General features: G+C 50.5%; 1 protein-coding gene across 1 annotated transcript in view; it reads left to right on the top strand.

Annotated features, from left to right (window-relative positions):
• The first annotated feature begins 2093 nt into the window (after window positions 1-2093).
• The window catches only part of EPHB1 (EPH receptor B1), a 528699-nt gene continuing 507874 nt past the window's right edge, over window positions 2094-22918 (top strand). The window contains exon 1 of the mRNA XM_007521793.2: window positions 2094-2400. Coding sequence (XP_007521855.2) covers window positions 2343-2400 — 58 coding nt within the window. The 5' untranslated portion in view covers window positions 2094-2342. The remainder of the gene's footprint in view (window positions 2401-22918) is intronic.

Raw genomic sequence — 22918 nt, 5'->3', positions numbered from 1 at the left:
CAGAAGGGTGACAGTGGCAGAGAAGAGGATGGGAGTATGTATAAGAGTAGCAGCTTTCCTGAAACCTAGCTCCTTCACTGAACCCCAGTTCTTTTTACTTTAATTTTCAATTTCAATTTTTTAATTAATTCTTTTTCTTTTCTTTTTTTTTTTTTTTCCTCCTCCAGGGTTATTGCTGGGCTGGGTGCCTGCACCATGAATCCACCGCTCCTGGAGGCCATTTTTCCCCCCTTTTGTTGCCCTTGTTGTAGCTTCGTTGTGGCTATTATTATTGCCCTTGTTGACGCAATTCATTGTTGGATAGGACAGAGAGAAATGGAGAGAGGAGGGGAAGACTGAGAGGGGGAGAGAAAGACAGACACCTGCAGACCTGCTTCACTGCCTGTGAAGCGACTCCCCTGCAGGTGGGGAGCCGGGGGCTCGAACCGGGATCCTTACGCCGGTCCCTGCGCTTTGCGCCACATGCGCTTAACCCACTGTGCCACCGCCCGACCCCAATTAATTATTTTTCTATTCTTGTTAGTGATTTTATATTTATTTACAAAATTATAAGGTAACAGGGGAATAATTCTGCATCATTCCCACCACCAGAGCTCCAAGTCCCTATTCCCACTGGAAACTCCCAAGGCCACAACTATGGTGGGCTGTTATTTCTATAACTATCTAGACTTTTATATATTCACTCATTTTCCCCTATGGTCATATCTTCTCTTCCTTTCTAAGTCATACCTGCACCTCTTACTATTTCGGAGTGTCCTTCCTTTTCTCCTCTTCTCTCTCTGGGTTCTGATGGCATTGGAGTTCATTGACCTCTGATCATCTTCCCCTAACATTCATTCCTCTTTGGGAGTATGGACCAAATTTCTTTCTGGGGTGCAGAAGGTTCTGGCTTCTGTAATTGTTTCTCCACTGAACATGGATGTTGGCAGGTAAATCCATACCCTCCAACCTGTTTCTGTCTTTCCTTTATGGGGTAGAGCACTGGAGAGGTGAGGTCCTGGGGCACAATGGTGAGGTAATCTGCTCAGGGAAGTCAGGATGGAATCATAGTAGCACCTGCAACGTGGTGTCTGAAATTCAGTAAGATAGAAAGCAGGACAAAATATTTAATAAACAGGAACCAAAAAGTAGGAAGAGAGAAGATGAAAGAGAATAAGGATCTTAGGGTGGAGAAACGCTAGGAAGTCTATTTTAGATATGTTCCAAAGGGCCCATGACTTAGGTATTTTTGGCTTGAACTGGATAGCTAACATGCAGTTGAACAAAAAATATTGTTTGGGAAGAGTTGAGAATAGGGCTAGAAAGCTAGATTACGGAAGAGACTAGCTTCCAAACATGAGGAAAGTATATAAATACCATTAGCTGTTTACCCCATTGATCTGATCGAGGGCCCAAGTCTATTCATATTTAGCACAGGAGCCTGTGTAATCTCAGAGTCCTTGTTAATCTGAGCTCTCAGTCCATGGTCACAGCTGGGAACATTCTAGGCTGCAGTCACCCCAGGAATAATCTTCTTCTAGTGGTAGAGTATAATGACCCAGCTTTTTTCTGGAGAGTGGGGCAGTCCCTACCATTGCTGTTTTATCGTGAGGGTAAGGTCCAGGAGAGGCCCACAGAGGGCATGTGATGACTGAATGCAAATTCTAATAATGGGAGAGCTACAACAAACACCCGTGAACCAAATGCAGTGCATAGGTCTGGTGGGAGTCCCACTAGGGTGGCACCAAGCTGGGAAGTCTAGGTTGAACAGGCACATTTGATGATTTGAAGCTTAGTCCCCGTGGGCTTCAGGCGTGTGGACAGACAGACATTTCACCCCAGGCTCCGCTGGGAACCCCAGGTGCTTCGCAAGGGTGTGCTTCCCCATTATTACCACCAGGGGGAGGCCAAACCCCTCGTTGTGCCTTCCTGGGCCCTCCCGCACCGCCTTGCAAGCAAAAGTTTGTCTTCAACTAACAAAGCCAGCGTCGGGAGGTGCCGGCGCCTGATTGGTCGGGAGGGTTTTGCAGGGTGGTTGCGTTGATTGGCCGGGAGGTGTGAGGGGCGGGGCCAGCGCGGCGGCCGGGGATCCCGCTCCCGCCCCCTCCAGTCTGGCTCGGCGCTGGCTCGCAATGTGACACCGGGACGCGCACGGCCCGCGCCCCCGGCCCCGGCGCTCCCGCCCGCACGCACACACCCACCTCTGCGTCCACACACATGCACACTCACACCCACGCGCACCCTCACCACCCCACGCGCGCGCACTCCCGCCCACTCCCACGCCCGCGCCGCGCTCCGGGGAGCCGGGTCCCAGCCCGGGACGCCGAGTGGCCGCCTCGGCTCGGGCTCGGCCTGGGGGGGCCATGGCCCCGGCTCGTCTGCTGCTGCTGCTCCTGGCTTCCGCCGTGGCCGCGATGGAAGGTAACGTACCCCCTCGGCGGGGCAAGTTGGCGCCTCGCACCCGGGGTTGGAGGGGTCCCTCTGCACCCCGCGACCCCGGAGGGGTTACCTCTGGACCGGCGACCCCGTGGGGGGGGGGCCTACCTCTGCACACTGTGATCCCTGGATGCTCGGGGAGGAGGCAGCCCAGGGGGTGCGCCCTCTGCACTCTGCGACCCGGGGGGCTCCCTTTTGCACCCCGCGACTCTGGGGGGTGGGTTCCCTCTGCACTCCGCTATCCCTGCAGGTTCGGGGAGGAGGCGGCCAGGCTGCGCGCTCTGCTCCGGCTCTTGGCGGCTTCAAAGCGCCCCGGCTCCCGCGCCCTGGTGCACCAGCCCCGGGCTGCCCGGGTCCCTTGCACCGCGTCTCGGAGAGCGGGGCCGGCTGCATTGCGGTGCAGCCTCCGTCCTCGGGCGGAGCCGGCCCCGGGGCACAAGGAGCGGCTCAGGGCACTCGGCCGGGCCCGGGGTACCCTCCGCTGCCTCCCCGACCCGGCCCCGGGGCGCCCTCCGCTTCTGCCCCTGCGTTCCGGGCTGGGCTCTGGGCTCTGCGCCCCGGGGTGGGGAGAGCCCTGTCGGGGCGCCCCGTTAGTGACATCCGGAGGAGCGGGACCCAGTTTAATGGCCACGACTTCGAGAACCAACGGAATCGTTCCGGGTCTCTGTGGGGCTGTTTCTTGCCGGGCTCAGTCTGAACCAGGGGTGCACCTTTGTCGCTTTTTTGAGCCTGGGCTCTAGGATGGGATCGGGTGCTTGCTGGGCCCCACGGAAACCCGCCCCGCGCCACCCCAGCGAAGAGGTGCCCCGGGCAGTAGGAGCTGGGCGCTCGGCGCGCTCGCGGGTCCCCGTGGGAAATCCCTGCTCCCCGCCTCCTCCTGCACCCCCCCTTCCCATCTCTTGTAGTTGAGCGGGGCTCCTGGGAACTGATGCTGCGCCGCCCCAAGGGGGTTTGGGATTGTCCTGTGTGAAAGCAACACTTGTGGGTTTGGGGTACAGACCTAACCGACACTTACAGTCCGCTTTTCGCGTCCTGGGCGCTGGCTGAGCGCTCGGGGCTCCCTGGCTTATGGTTCAACAGCTCCAGCTCTCCCGGTAGAAACTGGCCCCAGGCTCTGTGGTTCCAGAGGTCCCTGCACCTGCCCCCACCCCGCCCTCCCCCCGCTCGGGTTGGCTTTTTTGGAGGGTGGTCTTGTGCCTGTATCCCGCTTCCCCCCTGCCCTTTGGGCTACTGCTCTCTCTGGCCGCAATGAGGGATCAAACCAACATTGGCGGGGAGGTGGAGGTTGGGGCAGGCCGGTGTGAGAGAGAAGCTGAAATAGGGCGCGTGTGCACGGGTACACACGCTCTAATCATCAGGACAACCTGCTGAAAGAACATTAGCATGGGGGCGATTTCTCACAGGGATTGGGTGGGGGGCGGGAATACTTGCTTATCACTGAGCAGCGTTGCCCAGAGAACCACTGAGTGGGCTTGGGAGAGCAGACAGGTGCCTGTCCTGGGAACCCAGCCCTGCCCAGTGCAGCCATCCTGAACGCACTGTGCTTCAGCTTTCCCTGACGCCTCTGGAAGCATGGCCTTTCTCCAGGCCGCAGCTGGTCTTGGTTACAAGGGCTGTATTCCTGTAGGAGGGAGGGCACAGGCTTGCCAGCGAAATGCGCTGCATGCAAATGGGTGGGAACACCCCACTCCCTGCCTGAGCTTCTGAACGGTATATACCCCTGTGTCTGCCTTCCCACACCCAATCTGGACTGTCCTGTCTGCTTGGCTGGAACTATCCAAAGCAGCTGTATTGCCCGTTCAAAATGTCCAGTACCCCACTTCTGTCGCCTGGTGTTCTGGAGTGGCTCCATGGTATGATGCAGCCCTTGGGTTCTACAACTTCCTAGCAAGGGTTAACAGAAATGCCACATTCAGCAGAATATTAAAGCAGCCCCGTTGTCCCTGCACAGATAGTACACACCATTCACTCCTTCATCTCCTCGAATGAACACAGGCGGGTTGGGTTTCTACGGCTTGGGAGCTGCCTGCCTGCCTGCTGGTATGCCAGCCTGGGGTGGGGCTAGCCCCTTCCTCTGTTTGTGATGAGTGAGGAATAGTAATCAGAATAGCCCATCCCTGATCTGAGTGCTCAGAAGGCAAGCAGATTCCTCCCAGACTGGGCTGTGGCCAGGGTGCGTCTTCTGCTTGCTCCTGCCTCCTTGTCTGTCTGTCTGCTTTCCCCTGGTGATGAAGGGCTTATCATGGGGGATGTAAGGGGGGGCAGCTCTAAGACCAGGCAGGTGCTCAGGACAGGCCAAGCCAGGTCAGGCCAGGGCAAGGACAAAGTAGCACCCTCTGAGATGTCTGTTCTGCCTTGGTGGAAGGAAGGGAGGCTGTAGCTGGGTGGCCTGGGACTGTGGGAACTTCACTCTGTAAAAGGGGTCTTCTTGGCCCTCTCCAGGGAGAAAGCTGCTTTGCTGTGTGGGGAGCAGTTTGGCAGTGCTGGGTCTTCTGGGGTTCTTCAAGTCTGTTTGCAGAGGGGATGGAAGAACTGGGAGGCAGGGCCCCCTCAGATGCTCCTTTTGCAGAGCCAGATTTCTTAGCTTCTGTACACACACCTGCCTCTTCAAGCCCATGTCTTTTCACGTTGGGCCCATGAGCTAGCCAGACCCTGTGGCGTGTAGGGAGGGTGGAAACCGCCTGTGTTTTCTGAGTTGTCCTTCTACAGCTGGAGACCCCAGTTTCTCGGCAGGTGTAACTGTGGTGGCAGGGCCAGCTGGAGCTGGCAGTAGGACCCCCAACCCCCCTTGTCAGGGCATTCTCCTGGCCCTTGGGGGAGCAGCACTGCAGAATCACGGAGCCCTAGCCCCTCCCCCTGGGCTCCACTAGCTGACCACACACCTGCAGGGGGCCTCAGTGTGTGCACACAGGTGATTCTGAGAGACCTGCTCTTTGGTGAATTCTTGGACTTAGCATCCTTGAACTTCCATGTGTGTTTGACTTGGTGATCAGCACCTCAGGACTTGATGAAACAGGGGCTGTTTGTGGGAATCGCTGAAGCATGAACACGTCTCTGGGTCGCTGTACCCCTTTGTGTTGTGCCATACCTTGAAAGGCAAAGGTAGTGGGCTGGGGAGGTAATACAATGGTGATGCAAAAAGACTTTTATGCCTGAGGCTCCAAAGTTCCTGCATCAGTCCCCTACCCTACATTAATCCAGAGCAGAGCTTTTCTTTTTATGAAAAAAGAAAAGAAAAGAAGAAAAGAAAAGAAAAGAAAAGGCACTGAATTCCGTTGTTTCCAGTTTGGTCTCCATTACAGGCTCATGGCAAAGCTTCCCCACCCTCAGTCTGTCTGTACCAGGCCATGCTGGGATTGGCTGTCCCCGCCGCTCTGCTCAGCTTTGTGTTTGTTCTGTGTGTGCATCTGTTTGGGGGTATCCGGGAACACGAGATCGCAGATCGCAAAGATTTTCTTGTTACTGTTTTTTTTTTTTTTTTTTTTTGAACTGTCTGGGAGAGAAAAGCAAACTCAAGACCACCCTTTCTACTAGCTAGTTTTATGTTCAGTGCATCGCTGTGCAAATGCAGCTATTGTTCCGTGTTTGTGGAGCATGTGGGCTGCTAATCTGCTAGGGCAATGAAGCATTAGGTGATTGCGTAGAAGATTCTTGGCAACAGGGGCTGGGTGGTGGTGCACTTGGTTGAGCGCATGCTACAATCCACAAGGACCAGGGTTTGAGACCCCAGTCCCCACCTGCAGGGGGAGAGCTTTGCGAGTGGTGAAGCAGGGCTGCAGGTGTCTCTCTCTCTCTCTCTTCCCCCTTCCCTCTCGGTTTCTGGCTGTCTCTATCCAAATTAATAAAGAAAGATAATATTTAAAAAAGATTCTTGGCAATATAGGCAACCTCAGAGGTTGCCTCTAGCTCTGGGCTGAACCTTTGGGGCTGGCAGAGCCGAGACTTCCTAGGGGAATGGGGATGGCTTGTGCCAGCCCCTCCTGTACTGGCCATACCCCAGGACCCCAATCCCATATCCTCATGCAGGATTGATTACTAAGGCATGATTTGAGGGGGAAACCACAAGAGGTAGGGGTAAGATATAACACCTTTTAAACGTCAAGCCACCAAAGAGGTTCTCATTGAGATAAACTGCTCCAAAGAGTGGTGTCAAGAGCCAACTGACAGAACCCCGAGACCCACTTCTGGATGTGGTATGCGGACCCCTCGTTAGGAGACATCACCCTGTTCTCTAGGGGGTTGTCTGAATTTTATGGCTTCAGAGCTCTTAGAATGGTTTTTTGGGTCAGTAGTGAGGTGTGGCCAGAGGGTGGATGCTAGGATTCATGTGGAGTGGAAGCAGATTTCAGGCTCATGAAACTGGAAGGTTGATTCCCTCTCCCTCTCCCTTATCTCTCCCTCTCCATCTCCCCGTCTTTCTCACTTGTTGCTACCAGGGTTATGGTTTGGGCTTGGTTTTTGCATGATGAATCCACTTCTGCTTTCAGTGGTCATTTTTTTTTTTTAAATTTAAGAAGATAGAAAAAAATTGAGAGAGGGAGTGGGAGAGATTGAGAGGGTGAGAGAAAGTGAGATATCTGCAGACCTGCTTCATTACTCATGAAATCTGCCCCCTCAACCACCCCCACAAGTGAGGAGTAAGGGCTCAAACCCAGTCCTTGTGCATGATAATGTGTGCACTAAACTGGGTGCACCTGGCCTCTCTACATGGTTTTCTCATATCCCAGCTCTGTTCTTAGGGAAAAAAAGATAACTTGTCTCCACCAGTTCAGAGGGTTGGCCCAGAGGACTTGGGAGGCTCAAGCTGAGCATCTGAGAGAACTAGCACAGGTGAAGGTAGACTTGTGTTAGTTTAAAAACCAGGAGGCTGGGCAGGGGAGATAGCATAAAGATTATGCAAATAGATTCTCAGACTTGAGGTTCCCAGGCCCCTGGTTCAGTCCTCCATACTGTCATAAACCAGAGCTGAGCAGTGTTCTGGCAATAAATAAATAACAAAATACGAGGATGCTATTTAAACCAAAGAGGTAATCATATTGTGAAGTTTGAGAAATTGTGTATAGCTGATTCTTAGTTGCTCTTAGCAACATCAGGCTCCAGAGACAGAGCAGCAAGCCCAGCACAGGTGAAGAATGGCTTCTGGGCTTTGACCTCAAGCTTCAGCATGGTTTTGCGAACCCTGGAATCTACACATTGGCCTCCCCAAGGGTCCTGATGTCTGTGCTTGCTGGAAGCACTGCCCAGTGAGGGGAATGGTTCCAAATGAGGTTGCAGCGAGACACCCTGGGCATCTCTCCATGCAGAGAGCACTAACCAGGGGTTGAACTTGCTGGATAGCTGTGTGGTTGCCAGAGGGCCCCCAGATTTTGCAGAAGCCTGGCAGCACACTTGGGAACTGCTGGTACTAGCTAACACTTAGGTTAGCTAGTGCTAGGTACATTGCATAAACTTGTCCTTCTAATTCTAGTCCTTGTAAGCTTTTTTTCCCTATTTTTCAGATGGAAAGACCATGACAGAGAGTAGCTCAGCCATTTGCAAAGGTGACACAGCTAGTAGGTGCTCACCTCTGGACTCTGCGTTCTCTTTCCTCCTCTTCCTCTTTTTCTTTTATCTTCCCTCTTCTGCCTACTCCTCTCCCCCCCCCCCCCCCCCGGCGTTTGTGTGTGTTTTCATTACCAGAGCCTCAGTGCTCCAGGCTGGCTTCTTCTTTGAGCTAGAAAGAGAGACAGACAGACACACAGAAAGAGTGAAGACACCACAGCACCAGCGCTTCCTCTGATGCAGTGGGGGCCAGACTCGAACCTGGGTTATGTACAGACCAAGCAGGTGCACTTTCCTAGTGAACTATCTTCCTGGTCCTGGTGTCCATGTTCTTAGCTACGTTGTCTTATAATTCTGTTCTTGTAGGCTCTTCATGAAGAAAGGTTCCAGTCCCCTATGGGCAGGGGAATTGTGGTGCAGACCCAGCCAGTGGCTGTTGGATGATGATTATTCCTTGATCATCGGGCACTCTGAGTGTCAGTGGTTGTGGGAAAAGTGATGAGTGTAGTGTTCACTGAACACAATTCTCAGGTCACTTCCTTCCTGCTCCTTGCTCCTGCCTCCCACACTTCTCTTCCTCCCTTCACCCCTGCCAGCTCACTTACTATGCCCACAGCACAGCGACTGATCACAACTGCTAAAGGCATCTCTGTTCCTCTCCCTGCCCTGCCCCAGCTCTCTTAAGTGATCGTAGACAGTGGAGGGGCATATAGGACTTGTTCCTCTCCCAGTTCCTCTCCCAGTTCCTCTCCCATCCCTAGCACCTCACCCCATCTGGAGTCCAGAAGTCTGTGTTCCCTGGAAGAGTCCCTTTATTTTCTCCTCTTCTGAACTGGACGCTTAAGCAATCTGGCTTTTTCTGTCAGATTTCCATGCCTCTGAAGGCAGTGGAGAAGTGGAACATTGATGCCTGCCTTTCTGAGGAAGTGACTGGAATAATTAAGCAATGCTCTGGTAGAGAGTTTCTATTTAAAAGCAAAATTCTCTACAAGACTTTTTTTTTTGTTTTTTAATCATTTCATCAAGGAGTTAATTGTTTACAGTACACTTGCTGACACCTGGGTACAATTTCTTATCTCTGTGTGAAAAGTGTCTGCGAAATACCCTCACTCTCAACTTAGGTCCTTTTCAATTATCTTGTGTCAGGGCCCTAAACCCTGCTCCCTCCACATTATTTAGGTCCTTTGGGGGGTTTGGTTTCAGTTGCAGAGACTGTGGGGGATCTGCACCAGTGGTGCCCTGTGCTTGGGGTGGGGGGCACAGAGTGCAAAGCTCAGGTACACCTGCTCTGCCAAAACCCCCTGATATTCAGTGTTTTAGAGCCACCTGGATGGACTTTCATGGGGTTGGCAGGAACTTGGGGAAAGGGCAACTCTCCACGTGGAAACACTGGTAAAAATAGAGGGTCTGGGGACCGGGCAGTAGCATACTGGGTTAAGCGTACTTAGTATAAAGCACAAAGACCCGCACAATGATTCCGATTTGAGCCTCCGGCTCCCCACCTGCGGGGGGTGGGGGGGGTCGCTTCACAAGCGGTGAAGCAGGTCTTCAGGTGTCTATCTTTCTGTCCCCCTCTCTGTCTTCCCCTCCTCTCTCCATTTCTCTCTGTCCTATCCAACAGCAGCAGCAGCAGCAGCAGCAGTAAAACCAACACCAACAACAATGGAAAAAGATGGCTTCCAGGAGCAGTGGGCTCATAGTGCAGGCACCAAGCCCTATTGATAATCTTAGAGGTTAAACAAAAAAGAAAAGAAATATGGGAGCTAACAGTTGCAGATGAACTGTAGTCTGTGAGCATGTGGAATGTAGGTACTCCTAAGTGGGCTGGTGCTGTGTAGGGGCAGCTAGGACTCAGTTTGCAGGCACCAAAAGCAGAGAGCATGAGCTGGGCCCTCCACACAGTCGTGCTGTTGTCAGTCGCCCCCTGTCCAACTGCAGGACTACACCTGGGGAGACAATATGGGCAGCACTGAGGCTGAGGCTCCCTGCAGCCAATGGAGGTGTCTTCCAGTGTGGCCCAGTGCATCCGGGCTGAAGTTTGTGTCTGCCTTTGTGAATGCCTTCATCTCACACCATGCAAAGGGCAGACCTGGGGTGCATGCCTAGGACTGAAGATCTAGCAACATTGCTTCTATCCAAGTGGCCCTTCTCTAGTCAGGGCTTCAGGATGATTGATCCCTTTGCTAGTGGGGAGAGAAGAGGGTGGAAGACGAGAGTGCCCCTCCCTCCGGGCACACACTGCTATACATATACTTCTCCAGGTCAGGTGATGCCCTGCCTACCGCAGATGGTGCCACTAGCCACTGCCTCATGAGGTGACTCTACCCCACCCTTCACCCGCCTCCCGAAAGTCCCTCCCAGAGTTCTCTGCAGCAGAACTAGGCCAACATGGAAGCATCCAGGAAATTTCCCAAGGAGCACCATGACTCACTTCTGCCCAAGGACCACACCTGAGGCCCTATGGCTCCTCTCTACCCTTCTGCTTCCTTTCTGGGCAGCAAGTGACAAGATGACTGATTTGAATTTAACCTCCTTGCTCTGCTTCTCCATCCCCCAGTGAAAAGTTGGGCAGAGGCAGGTAGCCAGGAGGGGAAGGGACTCACGAGGGGAGGAGGGCCCCCAACTCAGCCTTGCACTGGTTTCCTGAGGTCCCTGGGTCTGATATTGGGGCCACATAAGGAGGCAGGCTTGTTCCTGTGGCCCCAAAGAACTAGAGAGATGCTTTAGGGAATGAAAATTACTTTACAGAAATTCTGCAGTGGTGTGGGGTGGGGGAAGATGGCATAATATTTATGCAAAAAGACTTTCATGCCTGAGGCTCTGAGGTCCCAGGTTCAATCCCTCCGCACCACTATATAAGCCAGAGCTGAGCAGTGCTCCAGTCAGTGGCTCTCTCTCCCTCTCTTGTTAAAATAAAACGAATAAGATATATTAAAGAAAAGGAGAAATTCTACAGCTGGCAGTGTTAGATTAAGTGCGTATCCTTCCCTGGGGCTCTTACCTTGTGCTGGCCCCTTTCCATCTGTGGCGCTGGTCCCCACACCCGAATGTCCTAGCATCTATGCTCCCACGGCCAACCCAGGCTTTGCGAAGTGAAGTGGTGATACAGGAGCTAGCATGCAAACCCAAGTTTCCACATGGTGAACCCCTCCTCTGCCTGCTGCTTCAGATCTTTCCCACTTAGCGGCGCTCACTTAGGCCTTCAGCCTGTACTGATCAAGTACCAGCTGTGCATTCTGGGGCCTACTGGACGCTGTCCAAGGTACCAGGCAGTGTCCCTCTGGCCTCCCCTGAGTCCCCAAGGCTGGGCCGGGGCTTCTGCTCCCTGTGGCTGCCACCACCTGCATGCCCAGCTGGAAGAGAGCCTTTCTCCCCCTCCATTTGAGTTTCCTTGAGTCACATGTCTCTCTCTCTCTCCTGTGCTCCCTCTGGGGGTCCCCTACGGTTACCTTTGCCTTTCTCTCTTATTGTGTGTCCTTCTCCCTCTTGATTTGGCTTAGCGGTTTGCAGGTGGGCACCTGTGGCTGACTCTCAGTGGTGGAGGTGTCTGTGGGCAGCATGGCAGCATGGCAGGATTCCTGGCACTGCCTTCCTGGACCACCTTCCAGAGGGGACCTGCCTGCCACATCTGGAGCTATGTTGCTTCTGGCCATGAGACCATCACCATGGCAGAGGAGGACGCTTGTGACTTAGTGTCAGACTTGAGCCTGCAAGGATGGGGAGGAGAGAGCTTCCTGGTCTCACTGGACAGTGGCCAGTTCCCCCAAGGACCCTGAGTGACCGGGTGGATGGGGAGTAATTACAAGCAGCTTCACTGACAGAGAGTGACAGAGCAAATGCCTTATCTGCGCAGGGCAGCTGGGCCCTGCAGTCAGTTGTCTTCTTCATGTTATTTTCTCAGCACACAGAGGTGGGACCTTTGCCCTCTGCTTTCTCACTGAGGCTGTGAAGGAGGCTGGAGCTGGGTGGTAAGCTTGAGGTGTGGTGAGGAGAGAGCACACCGAGCAAAGAAGGGGGAGGCTTGGCATCATGAGAAAATATGCTGAGTTTTGGGCAGGTGTCTGGGGGCTTGGGGAAGGACGTTCCCATCATAACTGGGCATCTGGGTCTGAGCTGACTGTCACCTGCATGCTGTTCTGCTGCCTCTCCAGAACCCTCTGGAACCATGCAAGACCTGCCCCACTTTGGGTTCTCCTTTCCTCCCCTTCTCCTACCCTGCAACACCTTCTGCTGCTGCTCCTTATCTGCTCTGCTTGTGCACATATGTGTACATACACACACACACACACACACACACACACACACACAAACACACCTGTTGGTATCCCTTTGTCTTTCCCTCCATTTGTGCAGGAGGCCACCTGAGCCTTCTGCTGTTGTGGCCTTTGGGTCTGCACCTGCTTGTCCTATTCAGACTGCTCATCTTTTCTCAACTAGCTTGAGCTGACTCTAGAATTTGTCACCTCCTCCTGGAAGCCTTCTCAGGTGCCCCTCTGGATCTCATCACAGTCCCTTCTGGCTCTCATAGTAGGAACACAGAACATCCTGGTACTTGTGTGTTGATTGTACTGGGTACCCTACTGCTTACTCTGTGAGCCCCTGACATTTGGGACACTGTCTTACTTGCCACAGCATCCCCAGCCTCTCTCACATAGTAAGGCCAGTAAGCCTGTGCTGAATTAATGAGTGGAGGGGGAGAAAGGATCAACTGAAGGTTTGAGAATCCGAAAGCATGTCCTGTATGGTAGATAAAACACATCTGCAATTAAAAAAACATCTTATGATCACATTGTGGACCTATCCCCCACCCTGCCTTGTAATATGTGGTTGTTCTTTGGACTCACTCCAGCAACTGGAGTGTGGGTGCTGTGACATTACACACATTTGGAGGTGAGATGCCAGTAGATGGTCAGCTTCTGCCCTATGCTGTCTCCTGGGATGCTGAGCCTAGTAGCCCAGTGGCCATACTGGAGAAAGCCCAGGTGACATAGAGAGGTCATGTGCCAGTGGGGTAGCCACAGTCCCAAGGCACATGTGGCCCTCCAGCATCCAGTCTTCAGGTGGTGACTGTCATCATCCTTCTGTCATTCCTGCTGAGTCTGGGTGGGAAGAGGGTATCTCCCCACTGAGCTACGTCAAATGGAAGATTCCAGAACAAAATGGATGTTGTCATTGTTTAAAAATTGCGGGGCTGGCCTGTTATGGCAATTGATGACCAAAATGTCTTTGGAGAAGTAGTTGAAGAAAAACGGTTTAAAAAAAAAGTAAAAGAAAAAAAAAGTTTATAAAAAGGAAAGAAATGAAAGAAAAGGAAGAGTAACCAATTTGTCTCTAAGACCATGGGTGAACCATGGTGGTTATTCTTGGGGGCACAGAGCTTTGGTGATGGATTATGGTGTGGAACTGTACCTCTGTTATCTTATAGTTTTGTAAATCAATATTAAATCATTCATAAAAACAAAGGGTTTCTGTTGACCTGCTTTCTTACATAAGTCTCAGAACACACACACACACACACACACACACACACACACACACACACACACACCAGACAGAAAATGGTGACAAATACTCTACTGATGCAAGATGGGAATCCCTATTAGACAAAGCCTTGATTGATCTATACTGAGAAATGAGGGGGATCCAGCCATATGGGGGGAATAAAACTGAACCAGGACAGATGGATCTATGGGAGTTTAGGTTCAGAGTAACCTGTAAAAAGTGCTTCTCTCTCTTTTAGAGGCAGTCAGTCCTCTGCCTTCATTAGAAGCCCAGGAAGTGTCTTCCTCTATACAATACTGGGTTGAGCCTTTGTCTCTTAATTTGTGTCTCCTCTGCCCCCTGACAAAGCCCAAGATAATGTGTGACATCCAGGAGACATTCCAGTCCCACCTCACCAAGATGTTAGTTGATGTGCCCTCACAGGCAAAGCTCTTCTGACTTTAAATCGTAGATGTGGAGGCCAGGTAGGTGATGGCACACCTGGTCGAGAGAGCTCGTTACCAAGCACAGGGACCTGGATCAGAGATCCTGGTCCCCACCTGCAGGGGGATGCTTCAAGGGTAATGAAGCAGTGCTGCTGGTATCTCTCTTCCCTTCCCCTCTCAATTTCTCTCTGTCAGATCAATTTCATAGGGTTCCCACAACCAGAGTTCTGTGTCTTATCCCCTCCACTTGGAACTATAGTAGTTCTCCCAAGGTCACGGATATGGGCTGATTCCGTAACTATCTAGCTATATCTCTACCTCTATTTCTATATTCCCAATTTTTCCAACAGTCTTGCCTTCACTTCTTCTCTAGTTCCCCCCTACACCTATTATTACATTTCCCCCCCCCTCTTCTTTCTCTGATAAGCAAAACCATGCCTACATTCTTCTGGTATTTTCCAGATTCACTTCCTTTCACTGATGATATAAAACAAGATTCCTGATGACAAAGGCTTCGGGTCCTGGTGGAATGTGGGTACAGAGCCTTCTGGTTTACTTCCCCTATCATTTACTCCTTTGGGAGTATGGACCAAAATTCTTTATGGGGTGTAGCAGGTGGAAGTTCTCGCTTCTGTAATTGCTTCTCCACTGGACATGGACATTGGCAGGTCGATCCATACCCCCAGCCTCAACAGAAATCCATTGTAGACCTTTTCCTCCATTGTTTCCATGTCTCTTTCTCACTGGAGAGTGGTCTCTAAAATACCTTCAGATCTCCTCCAGAGGGAGACTCGGTTTCCCCTCCCAAGTCCCCTGCTCTCAGTTTTCTCCCAGCGGAGCAGAAAGAGAACAGTTTTCATTTTTTGTTTAACACAGCAGCACAATGCCTGTCCTCTGCATGAAAGCCCCTGGTTTGCTTCTCCCCAATCAGAAGCAAGTCATTTTCCTTTCACTCACCTGACTAACTTGTTCTCAGCTTCCCCTCCCCATCCTTTCCTGCTATCTTGCTGCTAAGTATTTGCCATCTCATTTGCATCTCAATGGTTCCTTAGCAACTATCACACCCTCCGGAGTGGGTACAAAGCTGCTCTTTGACATGGGCTGCCTGGGCGACAGGGCCCTCTGTCATGGCTTTTGAGTCACCAAACACCCAGGTCAGGCCAGGAGAGGCTCCCTCATAACACCCCAGGGGCTCTGAATGACAGTGCGGCTCCTCCCCAGTCCATCTGCTGCTAAGGACCCCTGGAAGGCAGTGAGAGTCCCCCAGTAACCAGCCCACTGGTTCCCAGAAGCTTTCCAGAAAAAGATAGTCATAGAGCTCATACAAGAATTGAGTTGGGTCTATTTTGTGGCTGTGGCATTTGAGGCTCAGAGTAGCAGAAAGGAACCTGCTGGAACACGCTAGGGAGAGGGAGAGAGTGAGAGCTCACTAAGGGCTTCAGTCCCTTTTGTTGTGTCCTATAGTAGGTGATATTGTGAACTTTTTGAATACATGTAAATGGTTTATTTGTACTGGCTTTTTTTTTTTTGTCTCTTGGGCTTGGTGCACCTTGGTGCAACAGCCAATGCATCTGGTGGCTGTTTTTTCCTCTTTTTTTTTTTTTTTTCTTATTGGACAAGACAGAGAAAAATTGGGAGAGGAGGGGGAGATAGGGAGAGAGAAAGAGAGACACCTATAGACCTGATTCACTGCTTGTGAAGCATCCCCCCTGTAGGTGGGGAGCAAGAAATTGAACTTGGATCATTGTGCAAGTCCTTGCACTTTGAATTATGTGCCCTTAAGAAGGTGTGCCACTTCCCAGACCCCTTTGATTTGCTTTTGTAGAAGGCAGACCAGAGCATTACTCAGCTCTGGTAGGTGAGGGTTCCATGGTTCAAACCCGGAATCTCATGAATGCAAGTCATGTGCTGTAGCACTGAGCAAGCACCCCACTTTAAAGTAAGTTTGCTTATTATCATTAGTGTTAATATTATTTTTTAAGCAGAGCACTGCTCAGCTTTGGCCTATGGTGGTGCTGGCAATTGAACCTGGGACCTTGGAGCCTCAGGCATGAAAGTCTTTGCATAACCACTATAGTGTCTCCCCAGCCCTAAAAAAAGTTTTTTTTAGGGGGCCTGGTGAAATAGCTTACTTGGATATTGTGCTGCTTTGACATGTAAGAAACCATGGTTCAAGCCTGGCCAATATATATATAAATATTATATTTATATATAAATATTCAAATATATATAATATATGTAGTTTAAGTTTATTTTATTATTATTATTTGCACCAAGGCGTTGTGTCTGCATGATTCTACTGTTCCTAGCACCTCTTTTCACCACCACCCATTAATTTTAGATCAAGACATGAGAGAGCTCCCACAACAGCACTCTGCCATTCGTAAGTCTTCCCCTGGTGCTATGCCTGGTACTCTCAGGTGGCACTGGGTCTGGAACCTGGGTCCTTGAGTGTGGTAAAGGGTGTGCTCTATGGGAAAAGCCATCTCTCTGCCCCAAGAAAGGTTAGCAGTATTATTTATATAGATACCTTACTCTGATAAAGACTCACTTGAGAGACAAGGAAATTTTACATCTCCTCTGAGTAGAGAGGAACGGCCCATGTGGGCACAGTGGGTAGGGCTGCCACCTGCTTATAGAACCCAGGTAGTTGATAGTCTCTTCAGTCCTAGGCTTGAGCAATTGGGGATGGGAGGAGATAGGTGTGTGTGTGTGTGTGTGTGTGTGTGTGTGTACACAAAGGTGATGGTACCACTGCATTACCCAGCCACCCAGCATATTACTGCACGGCATCCTGAGCAGGTGGGGCCACTTTTGCACCAGCCCTGGCCCTCCTCTGCCAAATCCCGCTGCTCTGGACCAGCCTGGCAAATGCAAGACACTGTTGAGGAAAGGACAATAAGAACAAAGCTCCCTCTACAGTAGCACTGACCTTTGCGGCTCCCACTCGGGGATGTTATTAAATATCTGGAAAAGACTGAAAGAACAATTACAGTATTGTCATCGTGTGTAAGCACACGGGGTGTGCTGAGCCCTGGCTCGGCGGAGCATCCAAAAGTGGAGGGCTTGGCTGCTGCCACGCTGAAGTTCTTTGCTTCTGGAAGTCGTCTTCATTGCTGAACCCTAGCAGAAAGCTGCCAAGGGCTGTGGGGGTAGGGGGTGGGGCAGCTCTGCCACCATGGTCTCCAGAAAGTTAGGACGTTCTCAGGGAAGGGCTGGAAGGTTCTGACTGTTTCCCTGGATGCAGGAATGTGGAGTCCTGACTGTGACCTTTCTGATGGCCTGGGGTTGGGTTCATTGGGAGGGTCTGCTGAGTTGAGCTGGCTTGTAAGTGTCACAGTGGCCCTCCCTTCACACATCCTCCCCGCCAGCCAGCTGTGCCACCTAACTATGCCCCTCTCTTTAGGTCACCTCTCAGGGAGGAGTTCTGCTAGGATGGAATGAATGCTGCTGCTACCACCACTCCTGCTGTTAGGAGTCCTGCATCTAACCCAGTGCCGCTTACCCTTTTTCCTTCTCTATCACTACTAATACTGCTGCTGCTGCTGGGCTGTATACCTGGGCAAGCCCACTACTCCCAGAGGACTCTTTTATTTTTCTTTCTCTTTAGAAGATTTATTTTTGAAAAAGATAGGAGGAGAAAAAAACCAGAGCATCATTCTGGTACATGTGCTGCCAGGAATGAGATTCTGGACCTCACGCTTGGGAGTCCAATGCCTTATCCACTGCACTACCTCCTGAACTGCAGGGTTCTTTTTTTTTTTATAGGTATATTTAAAAATTTTTTAATTTAATAATTTTCTTTTTTTTAAAAAATAATTAATTTCTTTATTGGGGAATTAATGTTTTACATTCAACAGTAAATACAATAGTTTGTACATGCATAACATTCCCCAGATTCCCATTTAACAATACAACCCCCACTATGTCATTCATCATCTTTCATGGACCTGTATTCTCCCCACCCACCCACCCACCCACCCCAGAGTCTTTTACTTTGGTGTAATACTCCAATTTTCATTGATAGGGCAGAGAGAAACTGAGAGGGGAGAGAAGGGAAAACACACACACTCACATACACACACACACACACACACACACAGTCTCCTGCAGCACTGTTTCACCACTTGTGAAGCTTCCCCCCCTGCAGGGGGATTGAACCTGGGTCTTTGTGCCTTGTGTCATGTGTGCGTTTAAAAGGGTCTGCCCCTGGCCGGCTCCAAGACTCATTTTAAAATGTATTTTATTATTTTAATTATCTTTATTTATTTATTGGATAGAAACAGCCAGAAATTGAGAGGGAAGGGGGTGATAGGTAGAGAGACAGAGACACCTTCAGTACTACTTTGCCACTTGTGAAGCTTTCCCCTCTGCAGGTGGGGGCAGGAGGCTTGAACTTGGGCCCTTGTGCACTGTAACATGTGCGCTCAACAAGGCGCACCACCACCTGACCCCAAGATTCATTTTTTAAAGATGGAGGGTAAGGAACAGAGAGATACAGACAAGAAAAGAGCCACCACTGCACTGCCCTCCCCCGCCGTGAAACTCCCCCTTTGTATGTTGCTCCTATGTGGTGTCTAGGGGCTCAAACCTCTGTCTTCTCACATAGTAAAGTGTATCGTCTACTATGTGAGCTGTCTCCTGGCTCCTTCACCTTACTCTTGCTACCCCTCTAAGGACCTTTGGGGGGGGGCATTCTGCCTCAACTCTGACCTTCCAATATCTTTTTTTTTTTCCCTCCAGGGTTATTGCTGGGGCTCAGTGTCAACACTACGAATCCATTGCCATTTTCTCCATTTTATTGGATAGGACAGAGAGAAAATGGGGAGGATATAGAGATGGAGATAGAAAGATAGACACGTGCAGACCTCCTTCGCCACTTGTGAAGCATCCCGTCTGCAGGTGAGCAGTCAGGGGTTTGAACCTGGATCCTTGCATGGGTCCTTGCACTTAGTACTACGTGCACTTAGCTGTGTGCACCACTACCTGGCAACCCAGTGACCTGCCTATGCCCTGTACAATGCTAGCATCTCAGCTGTGCTCTTTACCTGTTTATGTCCTGAGGCCCACAGAAGGCTGCCTCAAACCACTGTATGGCCTAAGATTCTCCTCCCTCCCCACCTCAAGGATTACTTTCATCTCAGTTTAGAAGGTATGGTCTCAATGCAGCAAGCCTGGCCAAAGCTTAGTCCTTTGTTGAGTTTGGGCACAGGTTAGCACTACTTTTTTCATATTAAAAAAAATTATTGTCTTTATTGGATAGAGACAGCCAGAAATCGAGAGGGTAGGGGGAGATAAAGAGGGAGAGAGACAGAGACACCTGCAGCACTGCTTCACCACTTGCAAAGCTTTCCCCCTGCAGGTGGGGACCAGGGGCTTGAACTAGGGTGTTTTATCATTCTAACATGCGTGTGCTTAACCAGCTATGCTACCACTTGGCCCCTCCGTATTGTTTTACCTAGTGTGGCACTAACCAGTAGGAAAGCGTGTCTATCCAGGCTGGTCCTGAATGTCCCCTGCTGGTCAGTGTTGACCTTTGGATGTTGAATCCTTAGGGAACTAGGGACTGGGTGGGGGGGTGGGGGGTTAGCTACCACTAGGTGTGGGGGTGTTGCAGGATTTCACTGTGGATGCCTGTTCCAGCCTGCACCTCACCAAATATCCACTCTGAGCACACTTGATTTGGAAATGGCTTCTTGATTCTGGGGCTATTTCTTGAATTGGTATTTATTTAATTATTTATTCACTTATGTTGGATAGAGACAGGAATTGAGAGGGAGTGAGAATGGGGGGAGGGAGAGACATCTGAAGCACTATTTCACTGCTCCTGAAGCCTCTCCTCCTGCAGGTGCAAACTGGGGGCTTGAACCCGTGTCCCTGTGCATTGCAATATGCAGTCCCAACAGGGTGTGCTACCACCCAACCTACTTGATCTTCTTAACCAGGAACTCCGTGTTGTTGGCAGAGTGAGGCTTGCTGTGGGAATGCGAAGATACAGGTATCACAGGGCTGTGTTAGGCTGTGCTTGTCTCCTATGTGTCATTTCTAAGGTCCAGTCTTGTTTCCATCATACTTGGGGTGCAATAGAAGTGCCTGTATCCCTCCACTGCCCAACATTGCAGGGGCAACAGGGCCTCCATGTTGAAGGCAGCAGCAAATATGGGGCAGGTCTCCAAGAATCTTGCTTCTTGGGGTATTCTTATCACAGGTCTATTTTGGGAGTTTTCTTTTTATGGAGAAAGGTGCTATTTCTCTTTATGGGGTCCTCTATCAGTTTTGATCTGTGGATATGAGGGTAGGTTTGAAACTGCATGAAGCCCTCCAAATTCTACCTGGATCCAGGATTGGGGGGCAGGCTGCTATCCCCAGTCCCTCTTCCATTGCATGAGCTTACCCAGCCTTCCCCCTGTGCTGTGTCAAGCCCTGGAGAATGACTTTGGCTCATTTCTGGGCGTTCTGTGTCAGACTTGAAATTCCACCGGTGTTTCCGCCCTGGGGGAGTTGTGGGTGTTTCAGCCACGTTTGCCATTCTCTGCACGGTGATGATGATCAGAGATCACTGTAATCATGGGGGAGGTGACACATGACAAAGATGTGGAGGCCTGCCACAGTGTCATCGGGTGTCATTGGTGTGTCAGCCGGGACCCATCATTATTCACAAGCCGGAGCAGTGAACACTGTGTTGCTCTTTCATTGCAGGCTCTGGGACAGGTGTACCACATCTGTTTTTTTTTTTTTTTTTTTGTGTGTGTGTGTGTGTGTGTGCTTTTTAAAAAATTTATAAAATGGAAGTATTTACAAGACCATAGAATAAGAGGGGTACATTTTCACACAATGCCCATCCCCGGAGCTCCATATCCAATCCACTCCCTTGATAGAGTCCCTATCTATTCTTTATCCCTCTGGGAGTATCATCTGCAATGTTCTTGCCTTTAGGTTCATGATTAGTCAATAGTTTGTTCTGCATTATATCTTAACTCTTTTACAGCCACCAGGTTCCAGATGATACCATGATGCCAACCTGATTTCCTTGGGCAGAGGACCTCACCATATGTCTTGGAGCCCTGCCTCCCCAGATCCCTGACCCACTAGGGAAAGAGTGAGACACACTGGGAGTTTGGACCACATCTGTTTGATGGTGCTCCAGGCTCTGTGTAGAGCAGACACTTGCTAAGTGATGTTTAGGTGGACAGGTGGATGGACTGCTCTGCTTAGAGACTTTCTGGGAGGGGCTGATGCTGGTAGCACCCTGGCACAATCGTGGGCTCATCTATATATAAAGCAAGGGCAGCACAGGGAGCACAGAGACCTCTAGATAATCTGCCTGGGTATGGGCAGGGAAGACTCCAGGTGGTTCTGCAAAGCCTTCTGAAAGGAACAGTGTTAGGGTAAGACTGTCAGGTTACCTGGGCCCTGAGCAGGTGGAGCTGGAAAATGGTGGGGGTACATAGCATAGAATGGAAGAAATAGCTCAAGCAGAGATGGAGTGGTGGGAAAGCAAGTGGGAACCTAGGAAGGAAAGGAAGCTGGCTAGATGAACCCTTACAGTCAAGTGGGTGCTCAGTGGGACAGCTGGGGGTGGGGGTGGAGGCAGAGCTGTAGCAGGTCACAAGGTGGGAGATCAGAGTGGGATAAGCAACCTGGATGGCTTCCTGGAGGAGGGAACTTCTTAAAGCAAATAGACAGACTTGGTAGGACATAGGATTTCCTTCCAAAAAGACTTGCCCTTCCCCATGACAGAGTCCTCTAGGATGGGGCGCCTCTTTAAAGTGTATTCATTGGTTATGGACCTCCCAGTTCCAGAAAGCTCCGGAGGTCTCCCTGGGAAGGAGGCTGAACAGAGTTCTGATTCTGGTGACCTGCCTGCAGTGCCAGTGAGGGCGAAGGGAGTGGAGGGCATGAGGCTTCTTGCAAATATTTGGGACAGCCTTTTGCCTTCTTTAACCTCCCTACACGGGTTTGGTTTGGGAACAGGACTTGGGCTGCACCTGGGAGCTTGTTGAAAGTGAAAACTCTCTTGTGGCCTGGGATGTAGCACAGTGGATAAAGCATCGAATCTCAAGTTCAATCCCTGGCCTCACATATGCCAGGGTGATTCTCTGGTCCCCTCCTCTCCTCTCCTCTCCTCTCCTCTCCTCTCCTCTCCTCTCCTCTCCTCTCCTCTCCTCTCCTCTCCTCTCCTCTCCTCTCCTCTCCTCTCCTCTCCTTTTCCCTTCCCTCCCCTCCCCTCTCCTCCCCTCGCCTCTTTTCTCCTCTCCCTCTCCCCCTGCATAAATAAATAGTTTAAAAAAACAATGTAGATTCTTAGGCCCTACTTCACAGTGATAGGAACTAAATCTACCTCGATTAGGAGTCTTAGGCTCTGCACTGATTCATGAAGGTGACCTGTTTTTAGTTTTATTTTTATTTCTTTATTGGGGGATTAATGGTTTATAATCAAAAGTACAATGCAATTGTTTGCACACGCAAAATATTTCCCAGTTTTCCACATATTAATTCAACCCCCACTAGGTCCTCCTCTGCCATCATGTTCCAGGACCTGAACCCTCCCCACCATCCAGAGTCTTTTACTTTGGTGCAGTACACCAACTCCAGTCCAAGTTTTTTAAACAATTGAACAAAGTACAGTTGTGTGGTGAGTGGGTTTTGGAAGGTACTCTTTCAGATGAAAGAGGACAAAAGTAAATATGACAGGATCTAGCAGACCCTGTCCTGGAAAAATATTACTGTATTTGGGCACCTAGGATATCAGTGGCTCTTGCAGTTTGAGACACAACCTTTGTTACACGAAAGGATTATACTAGTGTTCGGTTTGCCAGATTTGAGAACTGTACTGTGGTCAGATAGGGACTGTTTTTGTTCTGTTGATGTATCTTTTCTTCTTCAAGAGAGCTCATGGTGAACAGGCAAGTGGATGATCAACTGTGTACATGGACTTCAGTCATAAATTCAAGTGCAATACTGAGTGTTTCTGTGGTATTGTATTCTGTTACTCTAGGGAGAAAGAATGGTAAAGCAAGTGTGACAAAATACCA

The sequence above is a fragment of the Erinaceus europaeus genome, chromosome 1 (assembly GCF_950295315.1).
Source record: "Erinaceus europaeus chromosome 1, mEriEur2.1, whole genome shotgun sequence".
Classification (NCBI taxonomy): Eukaryota; Metazoa; Chordata; class Mammalia; order Eulipotyphla; family Erinaceidae; genus Erinaceus; species Erinaceus europaeus.
This window is presented reverse-complemented; position numbering and strand designations above follow the sequence as displayed.